The sequence below is a fragment of the Melospiza georgiana genome, chromosome 18, assembly GCF_028018845.1.
Source record: "Melospiza georgiana isolate bMelGeo1 chromosome 18, bMelGeo1.pri, whole genome shotgun sequence".
In the NCBI taxonomy this organism is placed as follows: Eukaryota; Metazoa; Chordata; class Aves; order Passeriformes; family Passerellidae; genus Melospiza; species Melospiza georgiana.
The window spans coordinates 4496553-4510046 of record NC_080447.1 but is presented as its reverse complement, the minus strand read 5'-3'; the positions used below and the strand labels follow the sequence as shown (position 1 = coordinate 4510046).

Here is a 13494-nt window from a genome sequence, read left to right as displayed (position 1 = left end):
AAGGTGCAAGAACTCCCTGAAGGCCACCTCAAGGAATGAAGTGAAATCCACAGAAAGAGCAAAGTAAGGCCAAGAGGACAGAATTACAAAATCAGAAGCAAGAGAGAACAGAGCAAGGATGCTTAACCCTGAGCGGGAGGTGTCGCTTGGATTTCAACAATATTTTGCACAAATTACAAATAGCTCAGGATAGAATTGGGAAGGCAAATTAACCTCTGTATTTTCAATAACCTTTAATGAGAATTTTAACAAGCCAGTTTGAATACTGGGTGAGAAATCAAAGGGCACATCACCATATGAGAAGCAGCTGGGTACCGGGGGCCAGAATTCACCCCTACAAATGAAGTGAAGATAGGAAGATAACCGAGGAAAAATGTCATGTTAAAAGCATTATTTTTAAGAAAAAAAAAGTGACTGCAACGCTTTTCCCTTTTCCCCCAGCAGAACAAGATTCAGAGTAGACCAAAGAAAAAGAGTGGGAGAAAAATCAGAATTAACTTGAAATAGAGGTAATTAGTGAAAGCAGGTTAGAAAAGGAGAGATGGGATGAGAAATATCTACAGCCTGAGGGAGAGAAGCCTGGACAGATGGATGCTGTGTTTTGTTACCATGCCCGTGGTATTTGTATACCAAAAGCACCCAAAGCTTACGTGATGTTTATAGCAAGAAAGGTTTAATGTCAACTTTCCAGAGGCGCACACAAGAGGCTTCTGCAAGTCCTGAACCCTCTCCCATTTGTTACCTGATTTCTTGGACCATTTTTCTCAGCTTCACATTACGCAAATCCTTTACTCAAACCAGAACAAGCTGCTGGCAAATAAAAACAGCTGTTCTGTAAGTGCTCTTGCACTCCCTCTGACCAAAATAAGGGAAATGTAAAATCAACATGGAAAAGTAAAAACCCTCAGCAGCCTGCTGAATAGCCAAAAAAATTCAGAGTGCAGTTAATTTACTCCTTTCCCACCAAAACTCAAGATATTTGAGAGCAATGATGCAGGATAGCATTTAGGTTTCATATTTGCTCATATTTCCACAGGGCTGACTTCCTTCCCATTCCAGGCCTGATTTCAGCAGGATATTCTGCCTCTGACAGCTTTTCTGCCCACCCATGCGAATCTCCCTGAAAAACAGGCTTTTAGGAAACAATGTACAACACAAAGATACCACAGCTCTCACAGCTCTTGGCAAAGGCTCTTAGGAACGAAAGGAGGAAATGCAGAAGGGAAGGAAAAGCAGATGACAGAGGATGGAAGAAGGGTTGTTTTGTTTTGGTGCTTAAAAAAAAAAAAAAACAACAAAAACACACTAATCCTCTTCCTTAGGCACTCCCCGGCTCATTAGTGTTTTCTGTGCTTCCTCCCCAAACGGTGATATTTAACGATTTCAGGACAAAACCAGTCTGAGGATAATTCAGGAAAACTCAGCAATAATCAGCCCTACGGCCAATAAACTCTTCACCCTCATAGTTTATTTGCTGCTAAGCCTTGGCCTGCAGCCTTGGAATTCATTCTGCCGGCACTACAGCTATTTCCTTGTAAACAGGAAGCCCCCTCAAATTTGCATTACAGTAAACTCATTTGCTTCATTTAACCTCAGCCTTATCTGGGAAAGATAAAAGGGTGCCGACAGGTGTACAGGGCTCCAGCAAGGAGACAAGGGGTAAAACATTTCTAATATTTCAATAGGAGATAACACCAGGGCACTGGACCCGTCCCTGGGCTGTGGTTGCCCACCAGAGATAAACCAACACCTTTCTGTGAGCAGAGCACTGCAATAATGCAGGGACATTTATTCTCAAGCATGGATGTGATATTCCAGTGACCTTCCTGCTCTCTGTACCAGTGACAGCCAGGACTGATGGCAGGGATGGCTGCACACCCAATGTTACAGAGCCAGGCTCCTCCAAGGAGCTGCTCACACACACACAGAAATAATGAATATCTGGAAAAATTGTTTGATTTCAAACAAGAGAGGACTCTGTGTGTTGTATTTTTTTTCCTGTTACTATATCAACCTGCCTTTAACCAGCCGATTTATGTCATTTTAAATGAATCACTTTGCCAGCGATACAGAATATTTCAGTATACCCAGCACACCATGTCTGCTCTAATGAGAGGCATCAAAAAAAAAAACCAGCCAGAAGCCAGCACAAAGATATCTGACACCAGAATAACGGTCACAATTTCCTACTGCATGAGGAAACCCCTGGTTTCAGTTAGAAGCTGACAGGTTCAGTCATTTTGGGCACCCCAGAGCCGTTTGCGGTCCCGGGCTGAGGTAAGTCCCTGTTCTCGGTTATGTCCGTGCTTCCTTCCGCTCCTGTGCTGAGGGCCTGGCGCGTCCCTGTCCCACAGCACCACGTACAGCCCCAAACCTCTCCTCACTGAAGGATTCTCACCTCCTGCAGGGCATCTCACACCAGGGAGGGTGGCAAGCCATGACCTCCAACAGGTGCTTCCACAGGCAGCCCAAGGAGCGAGGCACTTCGGCCAGCGATCCTTTCGCCTTCCCTGCAAAACTTCCTCTGGCACCTGGCTGCCTTTCCAGACCCAGGTGAACCATCTCTCCCAGCTCAGGGAAACCACCAAACACGTAAATGCTGGAGCAGGAGAGCAAAGCACAGCAGGCTCCTCAGGCCTCGTGCTGTGCTCGCTACGAGGCTTCCGCCGCGCTGGGCATGAGGGATGTCGGAGCAGGCAGCAGCTTCCAGCCCCTCCACAAGCACCAACCCTGCTGATGTTCCTCACGGCATTGGGAGGATTCCTCCTGCCCTGCAATTCTTCACATCACACCTTTCACCTGCCCACAGGGTCATGTCCCTGCTGGGAATACGGAGCAGGACATCACCCAGGACAGCACCAACATCACCAGAGCACTGAGGCACATGAAGCCACCAGCAAAGCTGCACCTCGGGCTAACAGGGCAGATGAAATGCCATGGATATTGTATGGCTTTTAAAGTGTAAACACATACCAGGAGAAAAGCAGGCACCGTCCAGCAACACCATCCTCAACCAGACCTTAAACACAACAGCCAAACTTCATCACCTCAGCTCTCATTGCCCCTGCAAGGGGGAAAAACATAGGCTGGGCATCCTTCACCTTCCCCTGCTCTGCAGCCTCCCAGCATTCCAGCAGAAAGGCAGGAAAACGAGTGGAGAAGTGGGAAGAGGGCTCCAGCGATCCCTGGCTCACAGCAGACAGCTAGGCTAGGCCACCAGCAGGCTTCCAAACTGCCTACACATTCTGCAGTAAAATTTGGTTTAGATTTTTCCTGTTGCAGTATTTTGTTTGCTGGCTGAATCTTCATTTTACATATGTATACGTATACACACACACACAGAGAGCCATGAAAAAAAGGGAAAAGCTCCGTTTTAATTTCACCAATAAATAAGCGATGCTCAGGTGATTTTATAACAAACACATAACCACGGGGAAAAAAAGCTGTTTTTGCAGAAGAAAAGCTGCTTTTAGCACCAAGCCCCAAGCAAACAACCTCGGCTGTGCCAGGGCACCCGGCTGCTCCTGCGGTGGGACCGGGGAAGGTCGGGGCGAGGAGCCCAGACCGGCACCGGCACCTCGGCTCCGTGAGCCGCCTGCTAAGGGCGAGCTCCGGCCCCGTCCTTCTCCCGCATCCCCTGTCAAACCCCATGAAGCATCACCAAAAAACCGCTCTGCAGAGCGGCACGGCCACAGCGGCTCCGCTCGGTGCCACCGACTGCTTTGGACGGGAATTCCTCACCCGCCGGGCTGAGGAGCCATAAACCCCCGAGCTGCGGGGCTTCGTCCCTGCAGGGACCGGCGTTCCCCGTTCACCCGCCGAGGCACCCCGCACAAGTTGTGGCAAATAAACACACGCATGCAGCACATCCAGCACAGCCAGCCCGGCCCCGCGCTCGCCAAGGCCGGCCCCGGTGCCGGCGGAGGCCGCGGGGGCACGGCCGGACCGTTATGTCCGGCGCGGGGAGGGCGGCGGGGGCCGGGCCGGGGCCGCGGCGGGGCGGGCGGTACCTGGGCTCGGGCAGGGTGATCTTCTTGCTGGCCCTGGCCGCCGGGGTGCTCTTGCTCTTCTCCATCGCCATCAGGTAGCTGACATCGGCCAGCACCGCCTCCAGGTCCGCCATGTTCCCGCTCCGCCGCCGGGCTGCAGATGGAGGCTCCGCCGGGGCAGCCGCCCCCGGGGCGGGGGTTGGCGGCGGGCGGCGGCGGCGGCTCCGCCGGTACGGCCGAGCGGCTCCCGGTGCGCGTGTGCGGAGCGCGGGGGGCCGCTCCCGCCTCCCGCCCTGCGCCCCGGGGCGGGCGGGCGGCAGGAGGGACGGACGGACAGACGGACGGCAGAGGGAGGGAGGGAGGGAGGAAAGGAGGCAGGGAAGGAAGGATGGAGCCCCCGCCGCGCCCCCCTCAGCGCCCGCCCGCCCCCGCCGGGCCCATGGCGGCGGCCGGTCCGCCCCCGCCGCTCGCAGCCTGCGCGGCCCCCGCGGCCCCGGGCCCGCCGCTCGCTGCCATGGGCGGGCGGACCGGGCTGCCCCGCGGCGCCGCCCCAAATCCCGACATGGATCGGCGGCGGCCGGAGCGGGGACAGCCCGCGGCACCGGCACCGAGCGGCCACGGCACCCGCGGGATTCGCGGTACCGGGGACCCGCTCTGCGTCTGGATCCCTGAAGTGTCCCCGGCCAGGTTGGACGGGGCTTGGAGCAACCTGGGATAGTGGAAAGTGTCCATGGTAAAGGGGTGGGATGGGAATGTTAGGTCATTTCAACCCAAACTTCTGTGGGATTCCACGGTTCCACAAGAGCCAGCCCCAGCCGCGGAGCGCTGAGCTGCCTGCAAGCCTCAGCACCCAGTTGGACGCATAAGTTCGGAATTAATTTCCTTCATAATTTATTAAAAGGCGTGCATAACAAAAACAGGATACAAATAAAGGCGCCTGTGTGACACCCCATCGGTACTCGTTGAACCACTTGCTGGCAAATAATGATGCAAAACAAGGCACCCAGGTGTCCTCAGGCTCCGAGCAGAGATCCCTGTTCGTGTTTCTCCTTCAAGTAGTAGTAGCTCCACTGCAGCCAAGCAGATATGCAGATTTTAAGTGCTTTCTTTTCTGAATTTCGTCAAATATGTCATAAATAATTGGCTCAATGAAAGGCTAAGTCAATGACAAGTCTGAAGTTTGAAACTCAGCGTGTTTTGAGTTCTTTTCAAGTGCCGCCACTCCTCCTGCCTACATCTTTATGAAAGTTAATGATCTGATTAAAGCGAGGTAGAGCATACAGCTGGGAGGATTTCACCATGTGCCTCATTATGAACTGTCTGAGAACCTGCTTTTTGTTGAAAATGTTAATTTAAGCCAACACTTTCCACCGGAACAGACCCACTGGGGAAGGTTTCTCCTCCACCAGTGGCCCCAGGGCAAGGCTGAGGCTCAGGGTGTCCAAGCAAATGTGGAAGGGAGCAGAGGAAGACAAGTTCAGGGTCAAGTGTCCCATCAGCCCTGTTTAAAGGTTTCTCTGATCCAAGCCACACCATGGAAAGGGGTATTTGTATATCCTGAAATCCCCTGGGCTGCTAGGGCTGGTTATGGTCCTCCAGAAGTTCTTCCAGAGCCTCCACATGAGCTCTCCATTTAGAGGGGTGTGATGGGAGGGAAATTCCTCTCACCACATCCTCGGTCTGCTGATGTGATGGACACATGCCTTGTGCTGGCTCTTCCCAGGGGACTCCCCAGTTTTGCAGCCCCTGTGCCCAAATCCATGGGGAGAGCCAGGTTTCATTCCCTGGAGCAGCAGCAGCAGCAGCACACGGGGAGGACCTCAGCACTGACCTGAGGGTTGCTAAACACCCCAAGCAAACACAAACCATCGCCCTGGTGAGGAGGGCCCTGTGTTTGCTCAGAGGTCTGCATGGCTTTACACTGCTGGTGACAGCAAAAGCAGCCACCAAGATGCCCCTTAGTGTTCCTAATGCTCTCCTATTTGCTGCTGTGCCACGTTTTCACCGTTATTAGCGGGATATTCTTGTTGTACAGACGTCAAAGGCATTCCTGGTGACAGTTTCTAGGAAGTGAGGTCTGGTGAGGGCCAAGTTAAGGAATTTTTTCTTTCTGCTCTTGGTGCTGGTGTGGCAGCAGCAGCAGCCACCAGGGTGGTGGTGGGTGATAAGCAAAGGTGTTTTCTGCTCTGCTGATTTCCCAAGCGTGGCTGCAGCACAGCCAGAGGTGGTGGAGGAATGTCCCCAGAGCCACCCTGGCTGGGGAGGCAGCCCACATCAGGCTGTGCATGCTCACCTCTAGCAACACATGCATTTTTTAGTGTTATATTCAGATATTTTAAAGGTCACTGGGACGGGTCTTTTTTAATAACAGAGTGGAATCAAACCTGATTTTTTTTCCCGAAATGAGCAGAACAGGCAGTGCCAGCCTCCTCCTTTTCAGGGAAGTTCAATCCCCCAAGTGCAAGCCTGCAGCTTTCCTTAGCCTGTGTTGCATTCCAGGCCAAGTGTTTGTGTTGTTCTTGTGCTGTTTTGTGCCTCCTGTGTGGGGTTTGGTGTTTGTGAATGTTTATAAACAGCGCTCTGGGGATTCCCCCAGGTAAAGGAAACCCAGAGTTAATCGATGCCAGGGTTGGCAGAGGTCAGAACACAATACACTCTGCATGCATTTAAGCATCCCCTGACATTTCCGGGGATGGTGATGGATTCTGCTCAATCAATTTGAGTGTGTGTCCAGGCCTGGCTGGGCTGCAGGCTCTGCATCCACTGCGGAGCCAGGAACCCAACCTCCCCTCTGCCGCTCCTTCCTTCCGAGGAGCGAGTTCCTCCTACCATCTGTGTGAGATTTAAATGTTTAATTTCGCCCTGCTCTGCTTCACAGCGTGACAGATGATGTTCCAGGGAGCTACGGGGCTGTTGTAGATTTATTAATGCGTCCCACACTGACACCATCCCATCAAGATAATGCTGCAACACATTACCCAGGACGGAGCCACATCCGTCCTGTTGCCCTCCAAGCTGTGCCAAATCCCATATCAAATAAGATCTCCTCTCTGTGCTGGTGCCAGCAACATCTCTCCAGGGGGATGTTCACATAAAAGATCATTAAATATTATTTTTAATATGATTTTTACTAATATTTCTGACACACTGCCAGAAATGCACATAGGTGGAGATTAAGAGCATCGAGGAGTGTTTAGCTCAGTTCCCTCCATGGGCTACTGCTCTCTGGAGAGAGGACAAATTGTTTGCTCCTCCTTGGCAGCACTGGTGGAGAATCATTTATTGGTGATGGATCCCCATGGGAATCTGACCCTCTGTGGCTTGTTTATAGTGAGGTTATGTTTTGCTGCAGTTCTGGCTGTACTTTTGGGGCGCCTGACTGAGGAGGAGAGGGCAGAACCCCTTTCCCCACACTCACCTCAGTGTTCCCAAGGAGCTCCTGAGCATGGGGTTACCTGGAGGGGAAACAGCTCCTGCTTAATGAGGTTGTGTGAGGATTCATCAGGGCCTGGAGGCCAGCAGGACAGGCAGAAATACAAATACATTCCTGAGAATTCCAATGCCAGCACTCCCCATCCCACAGCCTCACCGCTCCCATGGCTTTAGCCCAGCATCCCAAAGAAACATCCTCACTCCATCCCCTCTGCCTGTCACATTCTGCTCTTTGCCAGGCCCTGGGGTGGCTTTGTCCCCTCTGCCCTGCAGTGGCACATCCATGGCAATCCCACAGGCATTCATTCATTCCTCTGCAGCATCCACACCCAGCCTGGGGTTGCATCCCATCTCCTTAGTGCCGTGCTAATAAGTGGTGAGAGGCAATGTGGAAAACAAATAGAGTAATTAATGGCCACGGCTGCTGCTGCTGCTTTTATTCACTGCCTGTTCCAGGAGGAGCAGTTTCACAGAAGGCAGCCTCTGCCCTCTCAGTGCAATTGCATTTGGCACCCCGAATACCAGGGTGAGGGGAGCTCCTCAGGGAAGCAGGGTGGCTCTTTTGCATCTCTGAGGATCCCTCCTGCTTGCTTCTGAATACTTCTAACAAAGCCACTTCAGCCACCTCAGACAGGTAAAGCCTCAGTGTAGCTTATCATCATCATGCTCCCTTTTGCAAATAGCTGACATGATGAGGAGGTTGGGTTTTAATTAGGAAACAAGTGGCAATTCAGTTCTCAAAAATATTATTCACCATCAAACATTTGTACTGGCATAGTCAGACTAGCAATAATTATGTCCTCTGGGGGCAGAGATAAGAGCAGAGTTGAAAGTCATGCAGCATCTATAAAGACTTGCATGAGAAAACACAGGCACGAGAAGACCGGGGCCTCCCGTTTGCAGTTGCATCACACCACCCCTCTCACCGTGTAATAAAAATACCTCACTGACATTTTCCTCTGCACATTTTCTTCCCCTGACATGGCACACAGCAATGTCCTGGTGCTGCCTCCCACCCCAGGCTGTGCCTTGCCAGCTGCAGCCCTGTGCCCTCGCTGTGACCCCCTGGCAGCACACACAGGGACATTCCTGATGGCACAGCTTCCCTCCCTCCCTCCTGATAAATAAAGGACCATCACCCCCTCACCTGGCCAGGGCAAGCTGTAAAAGGAGCAGCATCAGCACAAAGCTGGGTGACAGAGCCAGCACTGCCACACCAAAACCATCCTGGGTGACACAGGGGTGGCACTGGAGAGGTGAAACTCCCACTGCAGGAGGGAGAGCCAGGGATCTGCATCAGCACCCAGCCCTGGTTCTGCTCCTTAAACAGCATCACCTGTACATCCCACTGCACCCAGCATCACTTGTACATCCCACTGCACCCAGCATCACCTGTACATCCCACTGCTCCTTAAACAGCATCACCTGTACATCCCACTGCACCCAGCATCACTTGTACATCCCCCTGCACCCAGCATCACCTGTACATCCCACTGCTCCTTAAACAGCATCACCTGTACATCCCACTGCACCCAGCATCATCTGGAACATCTCACTGCACCCAGAATCACCTGTACATCCCCCTGCACCCACCTGGATTCCTCTGCAGGGACTCTCACGGGACAGGGAAGTTTGAGCCATTTTCACACATAAATTTCCACTTGTGGTTGTCCTTACAGGTCAGTCGTGACATGGACATGGCATCTGGCTCACTCCTTGCTGGAGGAACTCATTCCAGCCCTGCCCAGGGGGGTTACAGAGGCCTGAGAACCAAGGGCAGTGGGACACTGACCCTCACAGACCCTCCGGGGTCACAGGGCACCTTCCCCGTGTCCCCCAGCCTGTGACATCCATGCCCAGCTCAGACCTGACCCATCCCCAAGAACTCCCTGATTTAAAAACACCAGAGTGTGTTGTTACAAGATAAAGCAAATAAACACAATGAGAGTTGGAACAGCAAATGTCTCAGAGCCCCACAAAGAGTCAAAGTGTCCCTGTTCAGCACTGTGGTGGGATCAGACACTGCAGGAGCATTTTCCCTGCACAGATTGATCAGACTAGCAGATGTCAAGAGGGACCCATTGAGCATTTGCTGTTCCACAGGCTGGCTTGAATGTAACTTGATAAAGGGAGGAAAAAAATCAATAATTGCCTAATTTGGCTATAAATTCTGAGGGACTGAAGGAGAAAAACCAACAACTGCGCAAATATTGAAGCACTGGAAGGTAATTCAGATTCTGCCATGGCATCTATGAAAGGTAAATTGTGCAGTGCTGGAAATGAGAGCCTTTCTCTCTTGGGAGGTTCTGCTGAGTGGATCAGGACCACAGGGGTGGATCAGGACAGGGTCAGTGCTGGAGATGCTGTGAAGGGCTCAGAGCTCACTCCAGCCCCATCAATGCCACACCAGGCACAGGGAGAGGGGGTCAGCAGCCAGAGGATGCGGGGCTGAAATCCCCCCAGAGCTCTGGAGAGGCTGTCTCTGCTCCTTGGAAACAAGTCTGGCTGTGTGGGAAATGCTTTCTAGTTATTTCCCTTCCCTGGCTCTTTGTGCTCCTGGCCTGTTTACACACAAATTGGCATTTGCTGCCCTGGCTGATCATTCACCCGCGTCCCATCTCATCCATCTGCTCTCAGAGCTCCTGATGTCACCACAGACAGGGGCAGGGACAGCTGAAAGGGGCACCACAGGCTGCTCCTCCACCTTGGCTGCCTGGCCCCAGAGCTGCTGGTGCAGCCCTGAGCCAGGCAAAGCCAGCAGAAACATGGGAATGCACTGGGAGCGAAATGGCACGGGGTTTATTTGTACTTCTGTCACATCAAAGGGGCCCTTGTTTGAATTCTTCTGCCTTTAGCCCGGAGAAGAAGAAGGGGAAAGATTGGGTCCTATTAATAGCCTTGCATCCCACAAGATCCGAGCCTCACAAGGAGCCATGAAAGACTGCGGCATCTGATTCCCTGAATAAATGAGGTAATTTAGGGAGAAGTGCGTGCTCAGCAGCCTTCATTACTGCCTTCTGCAGCTCGCTGCGAGGTGACTCTGACAACTCACTTCGGTATCAGGAGCACCCAGGCCCCAGAGGAGCTGTGCCGTGCCCAAAATCACGGGCAAGGGTGCTGGGCGCCACCTCTCCCACAGAATTCCTGGTGCTGCAGCAAAAATCTCCAGGACTGGCACAGAACCAGTGCAAGGAGCACCCCAGCAAGCTGAAGGGGGGGCACAGCTGCCTGCATGGATGCCAAGAGGCTGGTGCTGGTGGCAGGGCACGGGGATGTTTGGGAATGCACTGTGCTGGGAAGGAGCCAGCAGGGAGCAGGGCTGGGAGCATGAGGGAGCAGGATTTGGATGGGGATCTGCTCCTGCATCCCCAGGGAGTGAGGAGAGGACACCTCTGCTGTGGGGAAGGCCTGGGAGCTATAGGTGGGCTGGCATGGCTGGGGCATCTGCTGCAGGCCCCTGACATCATCCCACACCTGGAATTCTCACTGGAATTCTCTGCTGCAGGCCCCTGACATCATCCCACACCTGGAATTCTCACTGGAATTCTCTGCTGCAGGCCCCTGACATCATCCCACACCTGGAATTCTCACTGGAATTCTCTGCTGCAGGCCCCTGACATCATCCCACACCAGGAGTTCTCCCTCAAGGGCTGTGGGATGTGTGGATCACAGCTGTGGGTAACACCCACTGGGACACCGCAGTGCAGAGAGAGTTGTGACCCTGCTCCACAGCACAGGTCCTGGCAGGGCTGAGCTTTGTGTCAGCTTTCCCTTAAGCAGATTTTCGGGCTCTAAGTGTCAAGTTTAATCCCGATTCTGCAGGTCTGGGGCCTACAGCTGCGTCACCGCCCCGCACGCAGGTGCTGGGGACTGAGCTGCCCTTTGCATGTCAGCCCTGAGGTCACCAGGGCCACCAGCCGTGCTGTCCCCAGGCTGCTGGATCTGCCTTGGTGCCAAATCCGTGGCCACCTGGTCCGGAGTGAGGTTGGGGAAAGGAGCCCATGATCCCAGCGGAGCCGCGCTCCCGCAGGGCCTGACAAACAGCAAAACAGGAGGATTTGAGGATCAGAACCCATCCTGTCTGTCATGCCAAACAATTCATCTTCCCTCTCAGTGCCCTTGTAAAGCAGAGCAGTAAATTGCCTTCATTTCACAGCTGAGGGAAGCAGTGAGGCCACAGCCCTGGGGAGTGACGGGAGTGGGTCAGTGGGCACATCCCCACGGGTGGCTGCAGCCCCCCCAGGACAGCCTTCCCCGGGGGAACAGAGACTATTCTCAGAGAGATTTACACGTCAGAGAGCACAGTGAATAAACCCTCGGTGACCTCGAAAGCGTCTTGCTGCTAAAATGCATCCCCACAGCCTCAGCATCTGCAGCTCAGCTGGGCCCTGTGGCTGGGAACAGGCACCTCCAATGGGAGGGTGTAGCAGGGCTCCTACAACAGCCAGTGCCAAGGGCTCCATGAGGGAATTAGGGCAAATTCCAGCACCAAAATCCTGAAATTTCATGATTTCAGGGGCCTGCTGTGGTCCAGATGCCACCATGCCTGGAGTGGGCACTGTCCCCAGAGGAGCAAAGCCACTGTCCAGGGGGATGAGGGTTAAAGCGCCCCACTTCCCTTCCCTTCCCTTCCCTTCCCACACGGCCTCTGCAGCTCCTCGGGGCAGATAATGGACTTTGCCTTCTGACTTAATCTGCTGTAAATCTCTCCTGTAATTGCTCATCATCCGGAAACCTGGACAGAACCCGGACGGACATTCCCGCGCCGTGTGAGGCAGCCATCCTGCCATCCTCTCCCTCGCTGCCTTCCTCCCACTGCCAGCCTGTGCCCAGAGCCCCCGGCACATCCAGCACATCAGGACATTCCATCCAGCAGGATCTCCGGATTGGAAATGAGACCACAGCTCTCTCCCTTTCATCCCTCACAACCAAAGGGCTCTGTCCCCCCATCTTCTTGCACCCCTAAAAGAGGCGAGGCTCCACGGGTAGGAGCAGCTTGCAGCACTCAAACTCTGCCCAGAAAAGGGGCACAAGCCCATCTCAGCAGTTCACATCACCCAAATCCTGCACAGCAGAGGAGCACAAGCCAACCTTGGGAGCTGGGAGCTGCTCACAGCACCCAAACCCTGCACAGAACAGGGGCACAAACACCCGAACCCTGCCCAGAAAAGGGGCACAATCTCACCTCGGGAGCTGGCTGTTGGTGGGGGATGCTTGCAGCATCCAAACCCTACATAGCAAAGGGGCACAAGCCCACCTTGGGAGCTGGGAGCTGCTCACAGCGCCCAAACCCTGCCCAGCACAGGGGCACAAGCTCCCAAAACCTGTCCAGAAAAGGGGCACAAGCCCACCTCAGCAGCTGGTAGCAGCTCTTACCCAAACCTTGCCCAGCACAGGGGCATCTCAGAAGCTGGGAGCTGCTCACAGGACCCAGACCCCCCCCAACCCTGCACAGCACAGGGGCACAAGCCCATCTCAGCAGCTGGGAGCTGGTGTGGGATGCTCGTAGCACTCAAACCCTGCCTAGCAAAGGCTCTCAGCCCAAACCCTGCCCAACACAAGCCCATCTCAGCAGCTGGGGGATGCTCTCAGCACCCAAACCCTGCCCAGAAAAGGGGCACAAGCCCATCTCAGCAGCTGGGAGCTGCTTTTACCCAAACCCTGCCCAGCACTGGGGCACCTCAGCAGCTGGGATGTGCTCGCAGCCCAAAGCGCCTCTCCCGGCCGCTGCCAGCAGCGCTTTCTCTCTGCGGCTGCCGGAGGAGCAATCCCGTCCTGCAGGGGAAGGAGCACCAGACGTCACCCGCGGCAAGGTTGCTAAGCGAGCCGCTCCCTCCTCATGATGCACGACTTCATTACGCGGCTCCCTAAATGGATCTTACACACAAATGACATTTGCCTCGGAGCATATGAGCTCCCAAAATAGCGGGCGGCTCTCGGCGTTATCGCTTTGCTTCGCCCAAGAATGTCCCCATTGTCTGCAGGGCTGCTGTGCCCATGCCTGGCATGGCCCTCTGGGGTTTGGGGTGTTGGGAACAAAGGGATGGAGACCCCCAAACCAGCCCAGCTGTGC

The 13494-nt window shown here is 54.0% G+C and overlaps 1 protein-coding gene across 1 annotated transcript in view; it reads right to left on the bottom strand.

The window, feature by feature from the left end:
- The window catches only part of GRK3 (G protein-coupled receptor kinase 3), a 61434-nt gene extending 57231 nt beyond the window's left edge, over positions 1 to 4203 (bottom strand). Inside the window, exon 1 of the mRNA XM_058036803.1 lies at positions 4011 to 4203. Coding sequence (XP_057892786.1) covers positions 4011 to 4123 — 113 coding nt within the window. The 5' untranslated portion in view covers positions 4124 to 4203. The remainder of the gene's footprint in view (positions 1 to 4010) is intronic.
- Between the last annotated feature and the right edge of the window lie 9291 nt (positions 4204 to 13494).